Consider the following 27706-nt stretch of genomic DNA (forward strand, 5'->3'; position numbering starts at 1 on the left):
TTTTCTTTTAAATTTACATGTAAATTTTAAAAAATTTCACATGTTTTATATAAAAATTTTAAAAAATAATATTTTGACCCTAATCAAAATTTAGAAACTTTAATTCGGCCCCCCTTATGAAAAATTTCGGACTCCACCATGTTGTCAACTGTTATAAATGAGAAAATTAATGAAATAAGAGTTCAATTGCTAAGATGGTTTTAGGGACAGTGCATCATGTTTTACCCATAGTTCGCAAACTCGTCGGTTGACTCGGGAATTGCCCGAGGCGGCCTGAATTGCCTACAAATCCGGTAATGGGACAAGGTTTTGGTGAGGTAAAACTTGACTCGACCAGGATCACCCCCTTATTCGCCTCAAATCTCTTGACTCGTTGTAGTAAAAATACATCAAAAAATAAACCTTTAGAAAGCCAAAGGTTTTACTTCAATTATGTGCTCTAAAAATACAATAAAATTCATCACTTGACCCAACCGAGTTGACAGTCAACCCTGACCACCCAATCATCTGAGTCCGAGTCACAGGCTTACCAACTATGGATTTAAACTATGGATTTAAGCGAATGCCCGCACATTTGGGGAGCCATAAAAAACTCATTAAGTATTGGGTCAAAGTCCAACTCAAAATGAGCTATGAGCACGTAATGGTGGCCTCGCCGAGTAGATAAATCAAATGAATGACATGATGAAATTTCAAAGTAAGACAATTGAATTAGAATTTTCATACCAAAATTTTACAATCAAATGGAAAGCTGAATCAATCATTGCCCCCAAGGAATATCATAACTCACAAGTAAGGTTTAATTCTACATGGTGTTGAAGGCTTTATAATTATAGTTGTATAGTTGAGTTACTGCGTATATTTGCTGGGTATGACGTTGGTGCACAATGATGAATGAGAAGACTTAGGCAAATGAAGTTTCAGCAAGTTGTTATTGGAGTTTTAATGATTTTGGACCATGTTTGTTTAAATCCTCCAAGCTTCTTTAATATCTATGCAAATAAATATTCTATCGGATTTGGATACGGATTCGGATCAGATTCATTTTTAAACCAATATCATGTATCTAATGATATTAAATTTTAAAAATTGGCAAAATCCGGTTCAAAATTCGGATTCGGATTCAGATGTAAATATAAAAATCAGATTCGGATCAAATTTGGATTGTAAAATTGGATTTCGGATTCAAATTCAGATATATCTTTTCTTTATTCAAATTCGAATCCGAATTTAAATCCAAAATGAATATGATTAATGATATATTCGATCCAAATCCGATCAGTTGGTTGACATTGCTAGACATAACCCTCAGCCATTGCCGAGGGTTTCAAAAAAACACAAGCCTCGGCCATTGCCGAGGCTTGTAAGGAAAGACACAAACGGCCGGTGAGTGATGTCCTCGCCGGCTCGTTTGAAGCCCAAGGCAATGTGGTTGCCGGGAAAAGAGGGCTTTGAGAGGCGCCTGGACATGGCCGTCACCGGCGATGGCGCCTCGCCGGAAACCCATTTGTCGCCGGCCATCGTGCAAACATATACCATACGAGGGTCTGACTAATCCTCTGGATTTCTTTTCCATGGTATTTTTGCCCTTTCAAAAGTTTTTCTACTTTGTCCGTATAAGGGCATCTTCCTTTTGTTTTCTGCTCTTTCAGTGAGGGGCATTTTAACCTTTTGTCCTGGAGCTTTTGATCATGCAAAAAGGGCGCATATCGAGTATTCACATGTAAGGCTGCACATTGTTTCTTTTAACTCGCTTAACTCACATGGAAGGCTGCACATGGTTTCTTTTAACTCGCTTTAACTCATCAACTTGTTTTAACTCGTTAGCTCGTTTAAATTAAGAACTAGTTTAATTACTTAAGTCGAATTAAGTCGAATTAAACGTAACTTAAACAAGCTGTGTTCTTGTAACTCTCAACTTGTTTAACATTTTGAAGTATAAATTTAAACTCAAACTCGACCTGCTTATAAATAATTTGAGCTCAAGACAAGTTTTTTCCAGTGAATTTGAGTCGTGTACAAGTTGGCTCAACTTGTTGTATAGTCCTCTCAACCTCTCAACGTGTACAAGGGTAGGTCCATCGCCTACCCTTACATCTGCTTCCCCTAATGCAATTTTTCCTTTTTTGGTAATGGAGGGGAGGTGCGCCGCCTCCTGCCGGTAGCCTCTCTCCGCCGTACATACCTCTCGCCGGCGGGAGGAACCCTACACAATTTTCACCCTAAAAAAGATTTGCATCTAAATTTCTTTAGGGAAGGGAACACATCTGCCTCCCCCGCCCTCCCCGCCAGCAGGCAGGCCTATCACCGGCAAGGGTCGCCGTCCGGGGGAGGCCGACTCCTCCCCCTTCCCTCGCAGAGGGAAGGCAGACTGTCTTTCCCTGCGATACTTTTCCTTTATTATTCTTTAACAAGAACAATGGACCCTGATATAAGGAATATTTTAAACTCTCACGTATTCATATTTTAATGTCAGCATGGGTCGATACGCATAAAATTCTCCCATATGCATACTTTAATGTCAGCCTGGGCGAACCAGAGGTTCACAAATGACTCGCGACCCCAAAAGACGGGTTGGTTGAAGGGTCGGTGTATCCGCGTCCACGTGCTTGAGTAGTTGAAGTAGATGTGGATCTTCATTACCGTTACTAGATTTCTATTAATGGCGGCTTTCTTTCCCTCCCCAGTAAACCATACTGCATAGTTCAAGGAAGCGACACAATGTCGAGCAATGGAACAGCAGAGTCCCAGGAGCCGCTGCTTCTCTCCTTCCCCGACGATGCCGAACCAGAGGACCTCGAGCTCCTCCTGTCGCGCAAGCGGCTCCGGTGCCGCCAGCTCGGTGCAGCGGCGGCGGCGGAGTCCAAAAGCCTGTGGTTGCTCTCTGCTCCGGCCATCGTTATCATGGTCTTCAATTACATGCTCAGCTTCGTGTCTCAGATGTTCGCCGGCCACCTGGGCGAGGTTGAGTTGGCTGGCGCGTCCATCGCCAGCGTCGGCATCCAGGGGCTCGCTTACGGCATCATGGTACGCTGCTTAGTTCATAGAATCGATATAGAATCCATTGAAGTGCAATTACTATAGGAAAGCCACTCTAGCTAGCTAACTGACTTGTACAAGCTAAATTCTTAGTGCTTCAAATTAATGTTCAAATGTATTGACTGGGATGTGAAATCGATATACTTTACTAATTGAATTGAAGGAAGGATGAGACCCCAGGTCCGTCCGGTTTGCAACCCCTTGACCTGGGCCCATGAATAAATCCGGTCGGTTTGGGCCGTCAAAATAGGTCACAGGCTGGCTCGACCAGGCCCGGCTCGGCACGATGTCTATGTTTTTCAATCTATACTCATATGTTCAGATTTGAATATGAACGAAGAAAAATCAAATGTTATATTGGATCTGAATTTACTATTCTAATTTCATATGGATTTGACTTTTGAATTCACAATTGAATCCAAATCTGACGTTTAGATCAAATCCAAATTGCAGTATGGTATTTAAAGAGCTAATTTTCGAAAAATGGATGGATGTTAATACAAAATATATTTATTTAAATTAAATTCATTTTGGATCTAATTAGTCAATATTTATTTAAATCTGAACATGATTTGATTGTCATTTCTTAAGTCTATATCTGATCCGAATTTTTTAATGAGATGCTAACTTTCTTCCATATACAAATTTTTTTGGCACTTTGGCTTACATGCGACTCAAATGAGATTTAGAGACATCCCTACATCTAGCTATTCAAACCTCTTTTTCTCACTTTGTGCACTTTAACTCAATCTCTCTTAGTATAACTGGTCAAGATAAGTAAAAGATCAGTTGTTAGTTCTATTTCTATGAAAGGTGAAGCCCTTCGGGGTATGGTGTGCTATTGCCCAGGGCCGGAGTCAATTTAAAATTACATATAAATTTTAGAAAATTTAACTTGTTTTATATAAAAATTTTGAAAAATAAACTTCAGCCTTGATCAAAATTTATAAACTTTAAGGCTCCACCCTCGATCTTGCCCCTAAACTCTCTCCATCTTTCTTTAAGCTAACGGCAACAAGCCTGTTCTTGTTCTTTGATGTACAGTTGGGGATGGCGAGTGCGGTTCAGACGCTTTGCGGACAAGCTTATGGACAGGGGAAGCAGAGTATGATGGGGGTGATATGCCAGAAGTCGATGATCATCATGGGGCTGACCGCCCTGGCTCTCTCCTTCGTCTACTTCTTCTCCTACCACATCCTCAAGCTCATAGGCCAGTCCACCGACGTTTCCATTTATGGGCAGGTCTTCACCAGGGGCCTCATACCCCAGCTCTTCGCCTTCGCCCTCTACTGCCCCATGCAGAGGTTTCTTCAGGCGCAGAACATCGTCAATCCCGTCGCCTACATGTCCGTCGCCACCTTCCTCCTCCACCTCCTCCTCACCTGGCTCGCTGTCGACAAGCTCGGCTTCGGCCTCTTCGGCGCCGCCGTCACCCTCAGCCTCTCCTGGTGGGTGCTGGTGCTGCTCACCGGCGCCTACGTCCTGCTGAGCCCCAGGTGCGCCCACTCATGGACTGGGTTCACTTTCCAGGCCTTCAATGGACTATGGTCCTACTTCAAGTTGACGGTCGCCTCCGCTTTCATGCTGTGGTACGTACTCTACCTACCAAATAAAACATTATTCTAAAAGAAAGACCGTTTGTTATATATATATATATATTGGCTCGTAAGATTTAAATGCAGTAAACTTTGAAATATATATATATATAAATTGAGAGAGAGAGAGAGAGAGAGGGGTACTCTTTTGGCTCCTAAGATTTAAATGCACTGAATTCGACAAATATTTATGAGTAAGCTAGTACTTCAATAAGATTTTGCTGCGTATTTCAGACTCTTACAGGTAGGTAAGGAGTCTGACAGGTCGGTAAGGGCTAAGAGTCAAAGCTTCCTTCCTTTTTCATCTCATTTGCGTGTAAGTTACGCTAGCATGAATGCTTGGACTTCACTCAATGTGTTTCAACTCATATGATGTTCTTGCCTCAAAGGCATAATTCATATGGGAATTAAACCCAGAAACTGATTAGATTCATTAGACATTTTAGTACATATTTTGTAACTCATGGTTCAAGAACACCTTGATATTGTTTAAAGAGACTCAGTAGTACTGTAATTATGTTGATTATTCATTTGTTATATGTTAAAAAATAGTCACTATGACATCATGTTTTATGTAATCAAAATATGGTGTTTTCAAATCAGGTATTTAGGAACATTTGTTTCAAGGACAATTTTTTCTTACCAAACAGTTTGGAAGAAAAACATATGGTTCAGATGATCTATAAATTTTTCTTATATGCACCCAAGAGAAGTGGATAAAACTATATATATATATATATATAATATTAAGTTAAAAATGATGCTAATCACATCATATTTTTTCCTTGTTTTTGGCAGCTTGGAGATATGGTATAATCAGGGGTTGGTTATTGTTTCTGGTCTGCTTCCCAACCCAGATGTTGCACTGGACTCTATCTCTGTATGGTAGGTTTCGATCAAGAAAATTTTATACTGTATTATTATTTTTTTACATCACACACTTTAAACATAATATCAACTTTTTTATATTTAAAAAATGTCAACTGCCCGGTTGTCTTATTTATGACAATTTACACAACTACTTTGAATTTCAGTGATATGAACTGTCATGTAGAGAAGTTGTGCCCGGCCAGTAGTTAATAAATTGCATTTATTGCAGCCTTATCGTTTGCCTATGGTTTTGAAAAGGAACAACTCTTGCAATTTTTTAATAGGTGCAGTATTTGTCATAAATGAACTTTCATTAATCTGAGAAACAAAAAATGTTAGACATGACGATGAAGCGAGTTTAGTGATAGACAGTAAATTTGGAAATCAAGAAATGAGCTTGTAATTGTCTTCAAGAAAAAGTGTATTATTTACTAAATTACAAATAACAAAAAATGCGTTTTTTTTTTCGAAATTATAAGAACAAAGTAAGCTCGAAAACCAAAATTTCAGAAAATCTTTCCATCAATAAATTGACTCGGCTGGCACTGTTCCCCACCTGCCACTCTGAATATAACTCTTTTGATCGCTCTTATTTTCAGCATGAATTACCTCAACTGGGACATGCAGCTCATGCTTGGGATCAGCGCCGCAGCCAGGTCAAAAACCACCTCTGCAACACCTTTTCTCTTCTTCATTCCAATTTCACACACATATATATATATATATATATATATATATAATTTTGTTTCTTTTTTTGTGTGTTTCTTTTAACTATAGATCACAATGGAAGCCCTCATGAGTGAGCCGGTGAATTTAAGAGTCACCATTAAATTTTCCGATATATTATATATCAGGTTGTCCGGATGCTCTTGTCACTCTCACACAGCCCACCAAAAAACCATCTATCCAGATGCCTCCCTTTCTTCTTACAACAAAGGACGATGGCGCACAAGGCCATTCATCCAGGCGGCCGCCTCCCCCCACCCAAAAATCTTTGGTTATGAACCCAATTCAAATCCAATTAGCGGCCGGATCCACATTCCTTTACCAGTATAAGAAACACTTATATGATTTGATACAACTGATTATGGGCGAGTCAAGTCAAGGTAGCACATGGGCTCTCGCTTCACCTCAAATTTTTCTTTTTTAATTTACATGTAAATTTTAAAAAATTTCACTTGTTTTATATAAAAATTTTGAAAAATGATATTTCAACCCTACTCAAAATTTAAAAACTTTAATTCAGCCCTCTTCATAAAAAAAAATTATGGCTCCGCCCCTTAGAGCTGATCTACTTACATCGCTTCTTTTAACTCAATCTGCCTCCTAATAATAAGCATGGTTTGCTTTTGTTATGGAAATATACGAACCCTAACGCAGGCTTTGCATGTCCTCTGTGGGGTGGTGGCTGGACGGGCTTGCAGTGTAAGGGTGGGCAATGAGCTGGGAGCTTGCCATCCGAAAACAGCGAGGTTCTCGGTGGTCGTGGTGACGGCAACATCGGTGGTGGTCAGCGTGACTCTCGCCGCCTTGGTTTTGATCCTGAAGAGGCAGCTCAGCCTGGCCTTCACAAGCACTGAAGAAGTTATAGCTGCAGTGACTTCATTGACGCCATTGCTGTCCCTCTCCGTTCTGTTGAATGGAGTGCAGCCCATTCTATCAGGTCTGCCATTCGTATACTACTTACTGCTAAAATCAAGCTTAACTACTTAATTAGCAATTTGAGCGGAATCAATGCCAGCATCCCTCGCCCAGTCAATTCACCTGGCCAAGAGAAATCACACTAATTATATTAGAGTGAGTTCATGGTGGGGCGGACCAAGAAATTTTGGCTGGAGGGACACTAATCCAAAACTCTCTTTGCTCGAATTGCATATGCCCTTAGTTGTCTCTGTTTTTCCATATATTCACATATTCAGTTTCGAATTTGGATTCAAATACAAACAAAGAAAAATATATTTGAATCAGAATTCGATTTCACAATCCAAATTTGATTTTTTCATGTATATCTGCATCGAAATCCAAATTTTTGAACCAAAATTGGCCATGTTCAAAACATAAGTGCATCAGATGTAGGTTATTTATTTAAAACTAAATCTGATCTAAGTCTCAATCCCTTTGGATATTTATGTATATCTGAAACTGAATTCAAATCTAATCTGATGTCATTTCTTAAATCTGAGTCCGAACTGATTGTTCACACTAAACCACATGTAGCCATGGTATTGAACTGAGTATACTTAATCTTTTCTCATAAAGCAATTAATGTGCACAAAATTCCATGTCAAGGAGGTCAGCAAACCATTTGGAGGAAAAAAGTATTAAAACTTTAATTGACTAGTAAATGTCCTAAAACAAATCCATGCTTTTATTAGTAAAGGCAGTACCTTGAGTTGTGGTATATCCTAGCTAGTCACATAGAAGACTGGAAAAGGCATATTTCTTGTTCGATTCCTATGAGTGTTACTTTCTTTATAGTATTGGTAGTTGGGCCGAGAGATTTTATTCCATAGTTTAAGTGGAAGGGTTGTTGTTTGTCCCCCTCTCTTCCTCTCTCTCAGACCCAAGTAGATCTCCAGGGGCAAAGCTAGAATTTTTTTTTTCCCATAAAGCACTAAGTGTATAGTTAACAAATTTTTAATTGGCCATGGAGCAGGATGGACATCTACTAATTTAAGCTTTTCGAGAATGAGCTCTGTGGGCCTTGCATTTATAGTTACTACCAACCATTCTGGTCCATGAAGGGCAAGAACTCTATCCTTTTTTTCCTTGATAAGAAGGTACTCTATTTAAACAGACTACTGCAAGTGCTCCATATTATATTAAATGCTTGATTTTGCGACATGAAATGGTGGATCTATCTATGTGGTGTAATTATGCCGGTTTTGTTAATACTTAATAGCGTGATCATTTAAGTAAGATCTTTTTGTTATGTACTAACAAAGAAGATGGTTGATGTGCAGGAGTAGCAATAGGATGCGGGTGGCAGGCCCTGGTTGCCTACGTCAATCTTACCACATACTACATCATTGGCCTTCCCATTGGCTTAGTCTTGGGCTTCAAAGAAGGGTTGGGCGTTTCTGTAAGCTTCCAAAGTCTCCCACCTTTAATTCACTTCACCAAACAATTAGCGTAGTGTAGCTGGGTGGGCTAATAAGGAGTCCTAGTGTATGTTGCTAGTCGATTTCAGTCGGGCTCTTGAGCCAAGGCTGCAGAACACAATGCCAAGTTGAAGTTACACTGTCTCCGCGCTTGGTACCAATGACTTCAGCTCTCACTCGGGCTGTGAGGTTTCCTTATGCTCACCCTAACCAATGCATGAAGGCGGTGGTAGCAGTGGTGTAGCCACATCTGACTGGTGTGGCAGTTGCCCACATCAGTCTCTTAAAAGTTCTTTATTTTTAAATAAGAATCTTAAATATTTATCCTTATATATATATATATGTCCTACCAGATTTAAGTATTTTTAAACAAGTGCCATTCCAGTGAATTTTTCTAACTACTCTACTGGGTGGTAGCATTACAAATTAGAGAATTTTAAAAGTAGCACATTTATGAAGGATGGCTTAATGATATCTTGAACAAATTTTAGATTCTTTTTTGAAAGTAACAAAATCAATGGCTTTACTACTTTGGAAATTTAGGAAGGACTGTACCAACCCTGCCACTGTTTGGCTCTACCCTAATAAAAGCATTGCATCAAAAGCGACCTGAACCAGCCAAATTGGCTGACTAAGGCTGAATAGCTGGGGAACCGATTCAACTCGGTGGCCCAAATCGGTTAAATATCTGAATCGAATCAGTGGCAAACCGATTCAAGAGCACATGTGACATGTTCGAAATGGAGAAATATTACTGAACAATGTGAATGGTCCTGTGTGTGGCGCAGGGAATATGGTGGGGAATGATCATTGGAGTTGCGTTGCAAACCCTGACTTTGATTATACTCACACTCAGAACAAACTGGGACACAGAGGTACTCTCTCTCTCAGTCTCTCTCTCTCTCTCTATATATATATATATATATATATATATATATATATATATATAACGAAATTTGGGTTCAGTTCCTTGTTTCTTAAGGTAGAGTTTGAATACCCGTACTAAAATTCCATAGTGGCTCCAATAGTCCCGATATTAAAGTCTCGCGTTTGTCTGCAACTAGAACTTTCCACCAAATTTGGCATAAACTTCTATCTCTACAATAAAGTTCCATGTATTCAAAGGGGCCCAAAATTGATTGTAGATCTGAGATCTAGAAACGACAAGGATCCGACCCAGGTTCATGTAACCACCACCAGATCCTACCCGTGCCGGACCCGGATTTGGGTTTGGATTTAGATTCAGTTTCCAAAGCGAGTTGGATCAGGATAAGGTTGGATCTGGTGAATGGTAGGTGCAGATCGATCACATGACCAAACCGTTGGCAACGCCTCAATCTAACTCAAATTGTTGTCTGCAGGTGGAGAAGGCAGTTGAGCGTGTGAAGCGTTCGGCTCAAGAGAGTTTGATAGAAGATGCGGTCATCTGATGGAGACATGCACAGAACCAGCTGATTCCACCACAACATATTTTTCCGGTCCCCTTTTGGGGGATTCAAGTCGGCTGGAAACATTTTGACAATAGCTCCAAGGAGGATGGCATGGATTCCTTCTTTGAGAAATTAGAACTTGGTCTTGCCTTTTGATTATAATGAAATATCTTCTTCCCATATTGTTTCCTTTCTCTCTCTCTCCCTCTCTCTCTCTCTCTCTATATATATATATATATATATATATATATACATGACGTTCATTTTAGAGGTTTTCACATAAAACGTCATTTTCGCCTTCGTCACTCAAACACAACAACCAAGTTTTAAGAACTGTTTAAGAACAGGAAAGCGCAATGAATAGACCGATCCGTATGTCATATAATAATAAATGAATACATGTTTGACGCCGACACTATCACCAACATGCGCATGTACTGATAATATATACAAATTGTTAACTTCAATCGCTTAAACGCCATCAACAACCCGATACGAGGTGCCATAAAAGTAAACGATACGTTACAAATCTAGTGCCAATACTAACACAAGACAGAAATGAACTGCCAATGCAATTAAAGTAATGTAGCAAGAATCGCCCGACTCGCCGTGCGGTACCGATACCGGCACGGACAGGGAAGCGACCAGTCAAACTCTGGTTCTAAAAGGCCGAAGCCCCGAAGGCGAGTAGGCAGGACCGACAGGTAGAACTTTCACGTGTTGCAGTAGTAGTTGAAGTAGCTGGAACTAAGGTAGCTTTGGATCCTCATCAATTTGAGGTCTATTAATGGCGGATTTTCCTTCGGTCCCCAACAAATCAAACCGCTTATTTTCTCGCCGAATAAGAAACTAACTGATACAATGTCGAGCCAGAGCGCAGCAGAGTCGCAGGAACCGCTGCGCCTCTCCTTCCCCGTTGGCCAGCAGGCCGAGGACCATGGGGAACCGGAGGACTTGGAGCTCCTCCTGTCGGGAAAGCGGCTGCAGTGCCGGCAGCTAGGTGCGGCAGCGGTGGCGGAATCCAGAATTCTGTGGCGGCTCTCCGCCCCGGCCATCATAATTATGATCTTTAACTTCATGCTCAGTTTCGTGTCCCAGATGTTCGCGGGCCACCTGGGGGAGGATCAGCTGGCCGGGGCGGCCATCGCAAACGTCGGCCTCCAGGGGCTCGCGTACGGCGTCATGGTGCGCTGCTCAATTAATTACTCCGAGTCACATCCTTTTGAACTGGCCAGAACAATGCTAGTCTAGCTAATTAACTAGCGCATTGCCTTCATCGTCTTTCAAATTCTCAAATTAATTTCCTTCTAGTAGTACAGAAACATATTCTGGCTAGTTAAGTGACCTGTACTGTGCTTCTGCTAAGTTCTTGGTAGTTCAAATTCTTCTCATTCTAGCTAGTTAAGTAACCTGTATTAATTACTCTCTGCTAAATTATTAATAGCAGTTCAAATTGATCTCATTGAAGCAGTTCAAAAATCAATCTAGCTAGTTAACTTACTTGTGCCCTTCAACCTTCTCAGGAAGCATTTAGATGACACTCCAAAATCAGGTTTTACTTCTAAAACTATATTTTTAGAGGGCTTGGATGGAATCAAAATTGGGTTTAAAGACAACCCAGTTTTCATGAAACTTGGTTTTGCAAGGGGTAAAAAACATGAACTTCTCTAGAAAACAGGATTTGGGTTCAAAACTCATTAAAAACTTGGTTTTATGAAACCAAGTTTTCACAAAACTGAGCTAAATCAGCATATCATCCAAACACCCTCTTTGTTTATTTCCTTACAGTAGTTCATACCTCTCTCTCTCTGTGTCCTCTCTCCCTCTGCTAATGGTAGTGAGTGTTTTCTCCTTCTTTGACATGTGGATACAGTTGGGCATGGCGAGTGCAGTGCAGACGCTCTGCGGACAAGCCTATGGACAGGGGAAGTACAGTATGATGGGAGTGATATGCCAGAAGGCGATGATCATCATGGGGCTGACCGCAGTGGCTCTTTCCTTCGTCTACTTCTACGCCTACCGCATCCTGAAGCTCATAGGGCAGTCGACGGACGTTGCGTTTTACGGGCAGGTCTTCACCAGGGGCCTGATACCGCAGCTGTTCGCCTTCGCCCTGTACTGCCCTATGCAGAGGCTTCTTCAGGCGCAGAACATCGTGAATCCGGTGGCCTACCTGTCCGTGGCCACCTTCTTCCTCCACCTCCTCCTCACCTGGCTGGCGGTGGACAAGCTGGGCTTCGGCCTCTTCGGCGCCGCCGCCACCCTCAGCCTGTCCTGGTGGGTGCTGGTGGTTCTCACCGGCGCCTACATCCTGCTGAGCCCCAACTGCGCCCACACGTGGACTGGGTTCAGTGCCCAGGCGCTCAAAGGACTCTGGTCTTACTTCAAACTGACAGTCGCCTCCGCGTTCATGCTGTGGTAAGTAATTACTGTACCTACCCAATAAATATTGTTATAAAGGAGGAACGACAAAGATCTCTCTGACTCCTCATCTTTAAATTTTATTAGCTCCAAGAAGATTGGTTGACTGGGTCGAACCGACTAACCTGACTTGATTTGGCCTGATTATTTATTTTTAATATTATTTTATTTATATATAAAATTATATATAATTAATATATTTATATATAATATTAAACTAAAATTTTTAATTTTAGGCCGAACCGACCAACACGTGACTACATGATCATAGCAATAATTTAATAATATGATCCATGATAGAAGCTAGCTATTCGAGTCGACTTTAAAGGCGCAAGTTTGAGTACATGTTTTTATTATACGTGTTCCAAGAACACTATATGTAGTATTGTTTCAAAAAAAAAAAAAAAACCTAGTGAAGTCATGTTCAGTATTTGATTTTGGGACCCAAAAAAAATATTATTAGATCATGCATTCTGAGAAGGTATATTTGATAGATGCAATTTTCTTCTTATGAAACGTCCTTAATTTGAAACCATATGATTACAATGACCTTGCTTTAATATGTTTTCATAGAATTGTAACTTTGAAAATGTTACTAATCATATCACATTTTTCCCTTGTTTTGGCAGCTTGGAGATATGGTATACGCAGGGGTTGGTTATTATCTCCGGTCTGCTTCCCGACCCCGATGTCGAGCTCGACTCTATCTCTATATGGTAGGTTTCTATCAAGCACTCAAAGGTGGAGTCTTTCATTAGGGAGCTTACTTATGCCTTTAAAATCATGACAGGAGCCTAAATATAATTTTTAAAAATTTTTGTGTATATTAAATTAAAATTTTTAAAATCTACAAGCAGCATTTTATTTAAAATCTGAATCTTTTACAAATCCTATTTTTGAACAAAACACAGTTTTTTAATATTAAAACAATTTCAACTGCTGAATTGTTACATTTATGAGAACTTTAATACATCTACATTTATTTTCAGTGATATGAACAGTCGCATTTCAAAATTCATTTGCAGCTACAGTTGTTTGTTACTTAGAGTGAATTTCACTGACATGAACTGTCACTTATAGCTACACTTGTTTGTGTGCAGTCTACCTGCTTTTAGATGCAGTTTAATTTCTGTGATATGAATTGTCGCTACACTTTCTTGTGTGCAGTCTACACTTGTTGGATGTCTTTCTAACGATGAAGGTCATTTAGTGACGGAGAGTAAATTGAAAATACGCACCACCATGAATGTAACTCCGCTTACTCTGCATTTTTCAGCATGAATTACCTCAACTGGGACATGATGATCATGCTTGGCATCAGTGCCGCAGCAAGGTAAACGACCCAAACCCGTTTTATTTGTCACCTCTTTCTCTAGGTAGCAAAGTCATCGTTCCATTCATAAAAGGTGCTATCCTGATGATATTGAGGAGCAGTGTTGATCTTCATATTAGGGGGTGTTTCTGCCTTCTTTTTTTCTCTCTCTCTTTATATATATATATATATATATATATATATATATGGATAGCCTTAGTTCATTATATATATATATATATATATATATATATATATATATATATATAGTCTAAGGCTATCCAAAGTCACTCATAAGGATCAACGGATTGGATTATATACTCTTAACCACATCCATTTTTTCAAATATTCACATATTTCAAATTATGATTTGAATATGAATAAAGAAAAGTTATATTTAAATCTGAAACCGAAATCTGATTTCACAATCCGAATCTTATTTTTTTGTTCATATCCAAATCCGAATTCAAATTTTGCCAATTTTTAAAATGTAAGAGCATTAGATGTAGGATATTTGTCTAAAAATAAATCTGATTTGAATCTATATCCAAATCCAATCAAATGTTTATGTATATCCAAATTTGATCGAAAGTCATTTCTTAAATCTGAATGTGATTGATTTCTTAATTTTTTTTTTGTCATATCTGATTTTTTCGGATCAGTTCGATCGGATATCCAATTCAAATCAAATGTATTGACATCCTTAGCCCCTCATCACAGGGTCGTTTGGGGCCACCGTGGTAGATCGGTTCTCAAATACGTTTTTAAAGCAAGTTCTGGTTAGAAGAGTTGTGGACCCGAAATTTATGCATAACTGGGTCAGACAATATGAGTTCCCAACTGATTATTGGACTCGGTTTTGAATTTGGATATGAAATCAACTACCCAATTTAAATCCAATTAGTGGCTGGATCCGGATTTCTTTACCAGTTCCAACTAAATGTATTCAAAATCAGATACATGATTTGATATACCAAATCCATTTGCATCCCTACTTTTAAGCCAATATGCATACTTATTGATTGAATGGCCGAACTCTTATTTACAATCAGAAGCACGCTCTGCTTTCATTATAGAAATATGAATACTAACAGTCCTGTGTGGGGTGGTGGCCGGAGGGACTTGCAGTGTGCGGGTGGGCAATGAGCTGGGAGCTTGCCATCCGAAAACAGCGAGGTTCGCGGTGGTCGTGGTGACGGCGACGTCGGTGGTGGTCAGCGTGACTCTGGCCGCCTTGGTTTTGATCCTGAAGAAGCAGCTGAGCCTGGCCTTCACCACCACCGAAGAAGTTATAGCTGCGGTGTCTTCACTGACGCCATTGTTGAGCTTGTCCGTTCTGTTGAATGGAGTGCAGCCGATTCTATCAGGTCCGCCATCATGTACTCCTTACTCCTAAATTGAGCTTAATTACTTAAGTCGTAAACTGAGTGTTATCTGTGAATTGACCAAGAACCCAATCTTATTGGGGCGAGTTCTCTGGCTTCCTGTAAAATGCATGCTAGACGAGATGTGCTTGACTTAGTAGCGGAGCTACTTGTTGGCTGGTGCCGCCACTGCCCATATCAGCCCATAAAAATTTTGATTATAATATTATCTCATGATCATATTTTCATGACTGAAAATTATATGTGGTGTTCATGCCAAACTTATATTGCTAACTCAGGTGCCTCTCGGCCAAAAAATCCTGGCTTATCATGTGTTCAACTTTCCGCCCTTCAAGGGCATGGTGGTCGACCCCTTACACTGCCACCATATCTATGTGGGATTGGCTTTGTACCAGTCATGCGTTCGACCAGCTACACCAAACCCTTCATTGTAGGAACTAGGCTTGTCATTTGGCAGCTTAGCCAAAACTTCAGGCGTCATCAAGCTTTACTAGGCAAAATTTAGGTTAGTCTAAGGATGTCAATATATCCGATTTGAATTGGACGTCCACCCAAATTATTCAAAAAAGAATTGAATTTGAAAAAGGAAATTTTATATCCAATTAAGCTATCAGATCAGATTTGGATTTGGATTTAGTTTAAAACCCAACGCTTTTACATTTTGAAAACCAGTCGGGTTCGTATCAAAACTCGGATTCATGAATGAAGGAAAAAACTCATATTCAGATTGTCAAATTAGATTTTGGATTCACATTCGATTCAGATATGACTTCTCGACATTCATATTCAAACCAAATTCAAATATGAGTATATGAATATCTGACAAAGTGGATACAGTTAAAGAGTACATATGGTTCCAATATGATCCATTAACATCCCTATCCATCAAAAAAAAAGAAGAACTGTAGCAGTTGTGTCAATGGGTTGGGCCCCAAGTAGAATTGGGCATGAAAAATCAAATCTGATCTGCATTTGATAATGAAACATTAAGAAAAACAAATCCATATTGCAACTGTTTAAGCAGACTAGTGCTACTCAACATTATATTTGCTTCATTTAGCAACACAAGAAGTGATCTACTTTAGCTGTGATGGGAGTCACGTGTGGGCGATTGCCCACACAGTCACACAAATTTCAATGATTTTCTTATTGGTAGACTCTGATGGCTACTAAATTATATCTGTCGGTCAATGAAAAAAATTTCTACCTCTGCCGCTGTGTTTGGTATGATCATGATCATATAATAAGCCAAATATATGTTGATTGGTATGATCATATAATAAGGCAAATGTATGTTGATGTGCAGGAGTAGCAATAGGATGCGGGTGGCAGGCCCTGGTTGCCTACGTCAATCTTACCACCTACTACATCATTGGCCTTCCCATTGGCTTAGTCTTGGGCTTCAAAGAAGGGCTAGGCGTTACTGTAAGCTTCCATGTCTCCCACCCTTCTCCTTTGCCCAACTTAGTGAATTATAATTAAGCTTAGTTATAATCAATGCATGACAAATTTCAGGAGGAGCTCCATTACATCTTCAAAAAATTTTAAGTCTTTAAAAAAATAGATGACTACATGTTTGAATTGAATCTGTGGCGCCGAATTTTGGCGGCCAGAATCGGCCTACTCGAACCGAATCGGTGGCAAACCGATTCAATTCAGTGGCCCATGCAAGAGCGCCACATGCCGGTTTTGGAATATTTATTTTAAACTTTTCTTAAGTGTATTTTATGTTTTGTTTTTTTCAAAATGATGTACAACCTCTTCAATCTAGTCAGTGAATCCACCGGTTCACAGGCTCGGTGATTTGGTTGGTGAATCGGTTCTGATTGCACTGATGAAAAGTACTACTGAGCTGTTATATATGTGCATTGCTCAGGGAATCTGGTGGGGAATGATCATGGGAGTTGGATTGCAAACCTTAACTTTGATTATACTCACCCTCAGGACTAACTGGGAAAAAGAGGTACTCTCTCTCTCTCTCTCTGGTATTATTGCAAAGAAGCAATTTTGTTAATAAAAGAGATCCAAATAACAAGTAAATTCGAATCAATTAGAGGTTGATTGTTAATAAAAAGAGATACAATTGTGTTTACATCTCTAATACAGGAATGAATCATGATGAACTCAAATTGTTATCGCCATGAGAGGTTGACGATGACTGGGTTTTTTGGCTCATTGCAGGTTGAGAAGGCAGTTGAACGTGTGAAACGTTCAGCTCAAGAGAGCTTGATAGAAGATGGGGTCATCTGATAGAGACGCAAACATTCGTGTTTATGCCCCCATATGGGATTCAGGACGGCCGGAAAACGCCTTCGGAAATGAGGATGACAAATGCGGATGCTTTTTCTCCCGTGGAAATCAAGAGATGATTGAGTCTTTTTTTTTTACTTGTTTAATGGAACTTAATCATTCCATATATATATAGTGACAATGCCACAAGGAATCAAGAGATGTAGGAGTTTTTTTTCTAATGAAATATAAACATTCCATATAATTACAGAAAGAGAGAGAGAGAGAGATAACGCTCGATCTCCAAACCATTTCAATGCCACAAGGAAAAATAGTGGCCAAGGGAATCCAGGGAGGAAGAAAGAAAGTGTGTTTGGGTAGGCGATAACAGTTTAGGTATCTCCTTAACGAAAGCTCATTAACGAGCAAAAAAGAAGAGAAGAAGCAGAAAGCAAATACAGGAACAAGGCATGCGCCAGGAGGGAGAATTCAGATAATAGGCAAAAGCACGAATAAGTGGAATTTCTCATAATAATAGTAACATTGTAGAGATGGTGTTAAAAGAGTGCTGTTAATATGACTCTCAGCCAATATGCATCATATTGCCTAATGCCTATACGAGGGTGCTTTCTCCAAACAAAAAGAGAAAAAAATGTAAAACTAATTGCTTGCTCGATGTAAACTCCATTTCCGAGGGCCTTTTGGAGCTACCATAAAGTTTATTTTTAGCTAATCTTTGGGGTCCGTTTGAATACATGGAACTAAACACCTGGGCCTAAATTAAGCATTTTTTTGGTGGAATTTTTGTTCGATCTTTCATTTACATCAATTAGTTTGATTTCATGGAACTTTTGTCCCGAGAATAGAGAAGTTAACAGGCAAAAAATTTCTCCCAGCATTAAAGTTCTACCTAAACTTTCCACAATGGCTCCAAAACTCGACATTAAAGTTTTGTGTTTGTCTGCAGCTGGAATTTTCCATTGAATGTGAACTAAAGTTTCATCTCTATAATAAAGTTTCGCGTATGCAAACAAGGAAGGGGGTGGTCTCCAGAGCAGAATACAATTTGATGGAAAACCAATTGGAGATCAGCTCAGAATCTCAGATGACAACATTCTACACCACAGCAATGAATATCTAATGTCACCTTGATATTGCATATGTTAACTACTGTTTGAATGGAAAACAAGTTAGAGATAAAACAATATAGCTGTGGAGCCCAAGACAAGTTAGAGAGAAAACGGTATAGCTTTCCAAGGAGATGAATGAAGATTACAGAGATTGAATCTTTTCCCAAGCATTACAGTACCGTTCCTCCAGAAGGGGGAAAAACAACTTCACTTCTCAGAAACAAGTGGTAAGTATTCTCTTCTGCCCACTCACACAGAACACACCTGTAAGCAATGGAGTTAAAGGGAGAAATGTTTTAGTTATACGTCCATCTTACAAAAGTACAGAGTGGTTGATCTTTCTTGACAGCTAAAGTCCATTGCTGTTTTTCCAAGAGGACAATACTCATCAGTTCCACTTTCCACAGCTCCAACCGTCCTTCATCCAATAGGAAGCAGATCTGTGACGGAATTTCCTGTCTTCTCAATTTAGTTGTAGATTACAGGAGACCAAGACTGATGCCATATACTAGAGTTGCAAAGAGGACAGATTTAATTTATAAGGATGACTCCAATTTCAAGGAGTCAGTCATTTAATCCCTGAATTCTTTCTAGTTTCTATAAAGTTTCAGTGAAAAGTTTACGATGGCCTGCATAATGCCTACCTGTATGAAGGGGAAGACAAAGGCAATTCATGATCCTTCCCCAAATTCTTACAACCAATTCTTCTCATCCATTGTCTACTGCTGGAAAGATCACAAGAAATAATGCAGAACTTTTCTCTACTCACAATCAACTTCGTTGCTCAGTTGAAAGTTCAGCAAAATAGGCAGAAATTCAACGAGTCCTGCTGGTATTAGAGAATAAATAGAGTACCGTCGGTAGAAAGGAACGACACCGTCTGAATCATAAGCATATCAGTGACTTACCTTTATTTTAGGCCTCTCTGGTTGGAAAATCTTCTGTTCCGTTCACCATTGACAGGGACCTCAAAAGTAAAGGTTGAGATAGATTTTATGACTCTAGTGACCCATCTCCGTTATAAAAACTCCATCATTATCACAGAGCAACAAAAAGTTTCATTCCACCCATACCCCAGGATTTGACAAGACAAATCTTCATTGTAACTTGTTAATTTTTATTTCACATGGAATTTGGGAATACATGGCCAAGGCCAGTACTCTAAAGAATGCTTCTATTTGGAAGGAATGTCTGCTAATTAGGGCTGCCCATGAGCAGAGTTGAGTTCGGGCTTGACTTGACTTAGAAAACACGAGCTCGAGCTCAGCTCAAACTCAAAACGAGCTCCATAGAATAGGATCGAGCTTGACTCGAGAATACAGTATCATGATCGAACTTAACTCGTTTAATTCCTTTCTGTTAAGTTTGTCTTGTTTCTTTTCACTCATTAAGTCACTTAACTCATTTAGTTGCTACTTCTTTAACTGTTTTTTCATTATATTTCAGCATTGATTATGTACTCGAGCCAAGTCAAGTTCTTACAACTCGAGCACGACTCGTTTAACATTTAACATTTTAAGCATACATTTGAACTCTACTTGACTCCGTTACAAACAACTCGAGTTGAAGTTGAGTTTTGGCGAGAGTGTTCTAGTCGGCCCGAGCCAGCTCAACTTGTTGTGCAGCCCTGCAAATAATTATGCACTACTTAGTTGGGATCATTTCTTGAATAATTCAATCACTTTTGTTGTTATATCAGCTTCTGTGATGTGCCATAAACTTTTGAAGGAATGACCCTTGGGCCTAGGTAGACGCACTAATCAGAAGCATTGTGTCATCAAGGGAGATGACCAAATTTTAGCCTAGCTTCATAATCAACACATCCTCTTCCCGTTGATCTGAAGATTTCCAGATTTAAAGAGATTTTGAATGTACTCAGAACATGTTTTTTCTCAGATAAAGTTCGATTTTTCTATGCATACTACTTGGTTCATGATATCTCTAGGACCTTTAACGAGATTTCTGCTGAAAAGTCTGTTCTTTCAATCATGATCTCATGACGTTTTCCCCGCCTGTAAGAGCTATGAAAGGTTCTTATACTGACTTCTAAACTAAACGCAAGAGTACCCACTTTTCCTTAGTTGCTATCCAATTTTTTCTTTGGATTTGTTCTTCCTGATAAGTGATAGCTCTTACATTCTTCGACACCCACTTGACTCTTGGGCCTGCTCAGGTTTGATTCTTTCTTCATGGGCCATGTTTCATTTATAAAAGAGGATGAAACAGAGTTTTGCTTCCAAAACCTGTTTTTTGGCTTGTTTGGGTTGCTTGAAAACAGAGTCCCCTCAGTGTCAAGAAAACAACTGCAGAAGAAAGGACCCCCATCCTTTTATTCACAAAAAGCTATACAAAAATTGACGGCCAGCCCTCAAGGGAACTGCCTTTCTTTGAAAAAAAACTGATCTCTGTGTTTAACAACAATTGGAACCCGTCGACGGCAGGCAGCTTCTTACTGAACCAGAAATGGAACGCTGTGCGAATGGTTGCCCGTGTAGCGAAACAAGAGGAGTCTGCACAGCACAGGTCATGTGGAACAGCTTCATCTGCATTACCTGAATGCTGCATTGGACAATAATACAACAGGCGTTGTGAGTCAACCCCTTGGTAGTTAAATATAAAAGGCACCGGTGCATCAGCCATCTAGCATTGCGGTTAGAGGCAGCTGAGTAGAACGCTGAAATGTGGCACCACTGAGATAGCCCATAAAGGTTACTGCCACCAGCGTCCGTGATAAGAGCACTATATCCAGACTAGTTATTCCGGCGGCAAGAGACAAACTGAATGTTAATGTGAACTTACCGAGAACAATCACGCTCCCCCCATCGAACCCCCGTCACCAATCAAACTTTAATCAACTCTTCCTCCCTATCTTTCCAATTCTGGTGCAAGATGTGATCCTTGCAGATAGTCCAAGCTTGTTTGGAAGAGTCAAAAGACAACCTGTGCTTTTCATGCTTAACACTATTACGTAACTTCCATATGAACCAGACAAGGATATGGAAACAGTCTTTCCAGCATTTCGATAATGTTTTGTTTCTAATGCTCTTCTTATGCCACCATTTGAGACCAGCCACCAAGCCAGCAGGCGGAGACTTCTTGAATCCAAAACGAGCAACCACCAGTTTTCATATGCCTTTCGCAACACAACAGCGGAAAAACAGGTGTGACTCGTCTTCAAAATGCCTGCAGCAAAGTGAGAAGCGAGAAACAACATGAAAGCCAAGCTTGAGAAGCCTGGATTCGAGGAGAAGCCGACCTTCACACCCGACATAAAGCATCCATTTGGCCCGGGGCAGCCCCTTCGCATTCCATATCAACTGGTGCCAGTTGGCAGCAGAAGCATGAGTTCTAATGGCATCCCAGAGATAGCGGCGAGTTTATTCACATCAAAATCAGTTTTTGCCTGCCCACCCAAACGTAAAATGACCTTTTTCAAAACTCACTAAAACAAAAAAAATCATTTTTGCAAAACCAAGTTTTCTTAAAAAGTCGTATTTTCAATGTTTCAGCCAAATGATACCTCAAAACATTGAAGATAGAATCATACAAGTTGGAACATTTTAATAGATTAGGAGACTGGATGGTCAAAATCTTGTCATTCTCATCTTATCTATCTATGCTTAATTGCTTTTATATATATATATATATATAAGTTATTTTCTTAAAAAACAGTACTGCTATCAAACATTGCTGATTCAGTATTTTGGTTTACTAATAATCATTTCCACGAACTGTTCCATATGACTCAGATTAAAACGAGCTGGGATGGATCGGGTCAAGTTATTTGCAATCATTTGCTGCATTTTTCCTTGTATTTTTTACCCAGCTTGAACCCAATTCGACTTGGCTTTTTTTATTTTGACATCAAAACCGGGCTCACATGCTAAGCCAGTTCCCAGCTGACTGCATCCCCTACTCTTCCCTCCTTCTATATACCTATTATGTTCATGACCGAAATTCTCATCTAGTGTCCAGCACCTACCAAATTTCTCTCTCCATCTCTCTCTCTCTTTATATATATATATATATATATATATATAGAGAGAGAGAGAGAGAGAGAGAGGGAGAGAGAAATCTGGTAGGTGCTGGACACTAGATGAGAATTTCGGTCTATATATATATATAAAGAGAGAGAAAGGGAGAGAGAAATTTGGTAGGTGCTGGACACTAGATGAGAATTTCGGTCATCTAGTTAGTTTATATTTTTTTTTTCTTATTGTTTTTCTCTCAACTGCGGTTTGAAATATTAAGGACTGATGTTATTCCTTATCTCTTAGACATCAAAGTGTTTAGCCATGCTTTCTTTGTCTCTTATATATATCAGGCCCAAGTACAAAATCCTTGTTCTTTATGTGTTTATTTTGTTTGAGTAACAATTACTTAAACCTATCCCTATTTCCTGGTTTAAATTCTTAAGAGTAGTGATCAGTAATTAATGTAGCTTGTAGCATGGGCAAGAGACATTTTCTTGGTATTCGTGAGGTGGTTGGCACAATGGATGAGGCTGTGCTTGTAGCAGCCCGTCTTTGTTTCAAATCCTTGAAGCGTTAACTATCTGTGCTATAAAAGGCCATGCAGGATAATGAAAGGTTAGGTGAAGGCTTCTGCTTTCAGCCTTATGTGAGGTTGTGGGTCTCTCCCCTTACCTCAAGATAAACATTTCTTTGGGCATCCAATGACAAGTTTGGGTCGTTTCTTTTCCTGTAGATTTCAAAATGGCATTATCAGCCGCAATCAATCAAGTATTTCAAGAAAAGAAGAAAAAGATTGGAAGATAGCTATAGATCAACACATAAAAAGTGTCGTACTAAAACTACATAAATTTCCTTCAACTGAGAGGCACCAAAATCCTGCTTGAGGTTGTGAGCTGAGAACAGGTAGCATCAAATGAAAGCATCGATTGCTTTTCAAAAGAAATATCTATTAAGGCAAAAAAATCTGAGAGGGAAGTTGCGCTCTGTTACTGTTTATTGAATATATGGTAAAACTCACAAGAAGCGGTTCTATTGACAAGTGAAACTATATTGATCAATTCTGGAGAGAAGGCGGCACAATGGACAGGGCAAAGGCTAGTAGACGGCCAATCTTGTTTCAAATTCTAAAGCATAAGAAGAGAAAACACTGATATGCAAATTGAAGTATAGCAAGATGTCACCCTGAGATACCTAAAGCATGTCTAGTACTTTGTGGGGATGAGTGGAAAGATAGAGCTTTTAAAAAGTCTCAAGGCACCTTGAGATTTGAATATATTTTGTCGCTCCAAAAACCCGGCCATCCTTCTTAAATTTCTCTTAATCCTCCTCTAATCTTGCATACTCCTCCATATAAACTCCTTAAGCCCTTTTAGGAATTCACAACCCCAGAAGAAACCCAGACCCATTTTTTATTCTCCTTCATCAATAAGCCTATCAATCTCCTTCCTGCTCTTGTTTCCTAATTAACTTCTGCTGATTTTCCTTCACTCTCCACCTTTTTAATTTCTCTCCATCCTTGTGTATCTCGAGTTGACCTTAAATAAAAAATACAATTATACATTAAAAAACAAGTGTTTACAACATTTCAAAGGTCAATTGCTCGAAAATATTGACCACATGATCCATATAGTTTATTTTATAAAGTGTGAAATATAGTTTCAACTAGTGATTTTCAAATCACAAACGTAAGTAAGAGGAGTATTTCATCCAACCTCTCTCTAGAGGGCGAAGCTCCCACTCTTCCCTCTGTCCCCTATGTCTCGGGATGTCTCTCCAAGTGCACTTCAATTTTTAGTGGTCATTTTACAACACAGGGGGTGAACGCTCTGAAACTCGGACAAGAGACCAGCAGCAAAATAAACCCAACCTATACAATTACACCAATCACAAGGGCAGTAAGCAATTTCATTGAGAAACAAGGTTACATAGACTTCTTTTGTAGTTAACAAAGCCTCATTAAGCATTAACTGTGGCTACTTTGACACCTTTTTCAGAAAAACTGATATGCAAAACCATATCATCAATAAGTCTTCCATAAGGAAAGCACTGCTTCACAAAAAAGCTCCAACTCTATCAAAAGCTAACATTTTTCTTTTTTAAAATTGACTGATTGGCTAGTGATTCTGGTCTGTTAGAGTTATCCAATATCTAACTAGGGCCGTCCGAACCCCATGATAGACGGCTAAGAGAAAAACAAGAAGAAAAAGTTGATAGGTATTTTCATCCTCTAATATAAGTTTATGCCTTTTTTGTCTTTATTTTTCTCTCAACCATTCACATCCCTATTAGATGGCTATATATATATATGGTAAAGGGATGAAGGCAATTATATATACTCACTAAGCAAGAAAAGAATCCATCCCATCTTCGGGGACCAAAAGCATCTCCTTCAAATTAATCAGTGCACATTTTGGGCTTCCATCGTCCCATTTAATCACTGAAAAGCTCATGACTTTCGGTACCATTAAGGCCGACATTTATTTATTCAGTAGAAAGCTTGTAGCCAACATTTATGAGCCTTCAATCGAAAGTCATCCCCCAACATATGAGATAAGCTTGTAGAAAAGATAAACACATCAAGTCAACCAAACTTTAAAAGGCATTTAATCAATCCCTTCAGCTCCGTCCTCTCCTCAGGCCCTATATAAAGCCACTTCAAGATCTTTGTGTGCTGCAAGAGAGCTGCAGCCATGGAGGTCAGTAACGGCGCAACCAAGACGGTGGCCTTGGAGTTCAATGGCTTGGCCACGGCCTACAGCGACGGCTCGCTATACCGCACCCCTCTGCCGACGGTCGAGCCTTACGAAGAACCGTTGGACGGCGTTGCTTGTAGAGACGTTCTAATTAACAAAATGACCGGAGTCAAGGTCCGGATATACCTGGCCTGCTCCGGCCGCGAGCCCCTAGCCAAGTCTCCTTTGCTCTTCTACTTCCACCCTGGTGGGTTCTGCTTGGGATCGACATCCTATGTTGAGATCCACAACTTCCTGCAGAGCCTGTGCAAGACGGCCAGAGCCATGGTGGTGTCGGTCGACTACAGGAGGTCACCGGAGCACCGGCTTCCGGCCGCATATGACGATTGCCTTGATGCAATTTCTTGGGTGGCCAAGGAAGAAGACCAGTGGATCTCCAACTACGCCGACCTAACCAAGTGCTTTCTTTGCGGGGACAGCTCAGGCGGGAACATCATACATCAAATTATCATCCAGATGGCGAGCCCAGCCGCAGAACTAAGGCCTAAGCTCGTTATTAGAGGGTATGTCCTAATCCAGCCTTTCTTTGGGGGCGAGACCAAGACCGAGTATGAGCTGAGTTGCGTCGAGCAAGGCGAGCCATACGTGATGTTGTCTAGTTGCTACGACATGTTCTGGGAGCTGAGCTTGCCGGAGGGGGCAGACAGGGACAGCCCATTTTGTAACCCGTGGGTGGGCTCGATGGGCCATCTGCCGCCAGGCGCGGCGGCCGCCATGCTGGTCGCCGTGGCGGGGCTTGACTTGCTGAGGGAGAGGGGATTGTCATACGCCGAGCTCGCCAGGACCCAGATGAACATTAAAGACGTGGAGGTCATGGTGGAGGAAGGGCAGTACCATGGGTACCATCTGTTACAGCTCGGCTCCCCCCAGTCCAATCTTCTGATAGACCGGATCGCCCTGTTCATGGACGCTCATTCGGCCAAGTCCGAACAAGATTCCTGTAGCTAATTGCGTCCGTTCCTGTTTGACTCTTGTGTTCTGTCACTTTAATGAATATCACATGATCAGACTCCCTTTGTCTCTCTTGCACACACACTTATGTATAAAAGGTCCCTAAATTATGATGCCTATAGTACTGTTTGCGTTTTGCGGCAACTGAATGCTGTTTTAATGAATCCAGTCAGACAAATAAACTCCAATTCTAAAGATATGTTTGATGGTTTGGAATTTTGATTCAAGAACGAAAATTTTGAAATATAATTCTTTTTTAAATTGGAATGAAATTATAATTTCATGTTATAATTTTCTAATTTCAGAGACAAAATACCCTGTTTGTCTAATAATTTCAATTTTTTTAAAAAATATGCATTTTGATTTTAAAATTCTATGATTCTGGGTATATCAAACGCCTTCTAAAGATATAAAATAAAAAAGTCATCAAATAGATTATTAAATTCATTCCATAAAATTTGGTCAAAGCATAAACTTCTTTCTCTTTTGATTTTGGGATTCTGGAATTGTTGCTTCATTTATATGGTTGGGTTCTTGCCAAAAAGTCCACTTGGTATATGAAAAATCATGTTAGGGACGTCATAAGTTTTGGACTTTCGAAAGAACGTTTTTACTAAAATATTGAGCATGACAATCACAGCTTATGGACCTGAAAATGGCCCTCCACACTGTGAAGACAATAGATAAAATCCCACTGTCAGAGCACCATAAATGTGACAATCACTTCTAACTAATTTTGGCAAAGAGTCCATAAAGACAAGAGACTTCATAAATCAGTAACATAGTTGGTTTGATTGGCGCAGTGGTGAAAGTCTGGTCATCAATTCGATTCAATTTTTGTGAGCGATATGTTTAAATTACTTTCATATCAATTAAGGTCTTTTGATTTGTAGTACAGGTGCTTTGAGTGGTAGAAATAAACAAGAGAGAGAAAAACGACCTCTTTCTGAATTTGATTTTGTAAACTAGATGTATTGGACAGGAACTCATCCTTAAATCCAACTTTAACAATTGAATTCGGATCCGGCTATCATATGAGCACATATTACATGATCGGGTCAAATCTTTATTCATATCTCAGTCAGATATTGGATTCAGATTTAGGTTCAGCTATGAAACTGTATACCCATTAATCTGAATCTGATTAACGATCAAATTCTTTTTTTTTTTTTTGGTTAGATCTGAATAAACAAACTTAAAATTGAACCAATAACTGGATATGTCTAATCCAGTCACATCTCTAAGATATATATATATATATATATATATATATATATATATATATATATATATATATTCTCTTCATTCAGTTTTTATATATTACCCATTTTCCCACAAATATTAAAATGGGAAAAACATATAATAAAGATGGTTGGCTGTCCACTAACAGCCTTTATTGTCACACCATCCAATCCACCTTCTTTGAGAGAAATTGGTTTGGGCATAAATTGGGTGGAAAAATATCCTGTGTCAGATATGCTTAGATCAAGCAAAAGCCAACTTGTGCCAAGTGATT

General features: G+C 39.7%; 3 protein-coding genes across 4 annotated transcripts; all 3 read left to right on the plus strand.

The window, feature by feature from the left end:
- The first annotated feature begins 2702 nt into the window (after window positions 1-2702).
- LOC116257787 (protein DETOXIFICATION 41-like) lies at window positions 2703-10208 on the plus strand. Of its 2 annotated transcripts, none has more exons than XR_007573962.1 (8): window positions 2703-3027; window positions 4084-4628; window positions 5433-5519; window positions 6104-6160; window positions 6929-7167; window positions 8161-8284; window positions 8468-8586; window positions 9394-9403. XR_007573962.1 is itself a non-coding variant. In XM_031634774.2 (8 exons), exons 1-8 carry the CDS (start codon window positions 2722-2724, stop codon window positions 10033-10035), a joined length of 1509 nt encoding a protein of 502 aa, XP_031490634.1. In that variant the 5' UTR covers window positions 2703-2721; the 3' UTR covers window positions 10036-10208. The 2 variants fall into 2 exon arrangements, 1 of the variants encoding a protein (XP_031490634.1); XM_031634774.2 differs by lacking the exon at window positions 8161-8284 and adding an exon at window positions 9967-10208 and having other exon boundaries at window positions 9394-9480.
- A 616-nt stretch (window positions 10209-10824) lies between these two features.
- On the plus strand, window positions 10825-17637 carry LOC116257280 (protein DETOXIFICATION 41-like). The gene is made up of 8 exons (XM_031633897.2): window positions 10825-11220; window positions 11909-12453; window positions 13086-13172; window positions 13733-13789; window positions 14897-15135; window positions 16460-16578; window positions 17030-17116; window positions 17335-17637. The coding sequence occupies exons 1-8, from the start codon at window positions 10897-10899 to the stop codon at window positions 17401-17403; spliced, it is 1527 nt and encodes a 508-aa protein (XP_031489757.1). The 5' UTR covers window positions 10825-10896; the 3' UTR covers window positions 17404-17637.
- Window positions 17638-25141: 7504 nt separating this feature from the next.
- On the plus strand, window positions 25142-26251 carry LOC116257732 (probable carboxylesterase 17). Its single transcript, XM_031634698.2, has one exon. It carries the CDS (start codon window positions 25177-25179, stop codon window positions 26185-26187), a length of 1011 nt encoding a protein of 336 aa, XP_031490558.1. The 5' UTR covers window positions 25142-25176; the 3' UTR covers window positions 26188-26251.
- The last annotated feature ends 1455 nt before the right edge of the window (window positions 26252-27706 follow it).

The sequence above is a fragment of the Nymphaea colorata genome, chromosome 7, assembly GCF_008831285.2.
Source record: "Nymphaea colorata isolate Beijing-Zhang1983 chromosome 7, ASM883128v2, whole genome shotgun sequence".
Taxonomy (NCBI): domain Eukaryota; kingdom Viridiplantae; phylum Streptophyta; class Magnoliopsida; order Nymphaeales; family Nymphaeaceae; genus Nymphaea; species Nymphaea colorata.

Coding starts and splice junctions, on each gene's coding strand:
- LOC116257787 (XM_031634774.2), top strand. CDS start 2,722: ATGTCGAGCAATGGAACAGCAGAGTCCCAGGAGCCGCTGCTTCTCTCC. Junction 3,028..4,083: donor GGCTCGCTTACGGCATCATG/GTACGCTGCTTA, acceptor TTTGATGTACAG/TTGGGGATGGCGAGTGCGGT. Junction 6,161..6,928: donor GGGATCAGCGCCGCAGCCAG/GTCAAAAACCAC, acceptor ACGGGCTTGCAG/TGTAAGGGTGGGCAATGAGC.
- LOC116257280 (XM_031633897.2), top strand. CDS start 10,897: ATGTCGAGCCAGAGCGCAGCAGAGTCGCAGGAACCGCTGCGCCTCTCC. Junction 12,454..13,085: donor GCCTCCGCGTTCATGCTGTG/GTAAGTAATTAC, acceptor TTGTTTTGGCAG/CTTGGAGATATGGTATACGC. Junction 13,790..14,896: donor GGCATCAGTGCCGCAGCAAG/GTAAACGACCCA, acceptor AGGGACTTGCAG/TGTGCGGGTGGGCAATGAGC.
- LOC116257732 (XM_031634698.2), top strand. CDS start 25,177: ATGGAGGTCAGTAACGGCGCAACCAAGACGGTGGCCTTGGAGTTCAAT.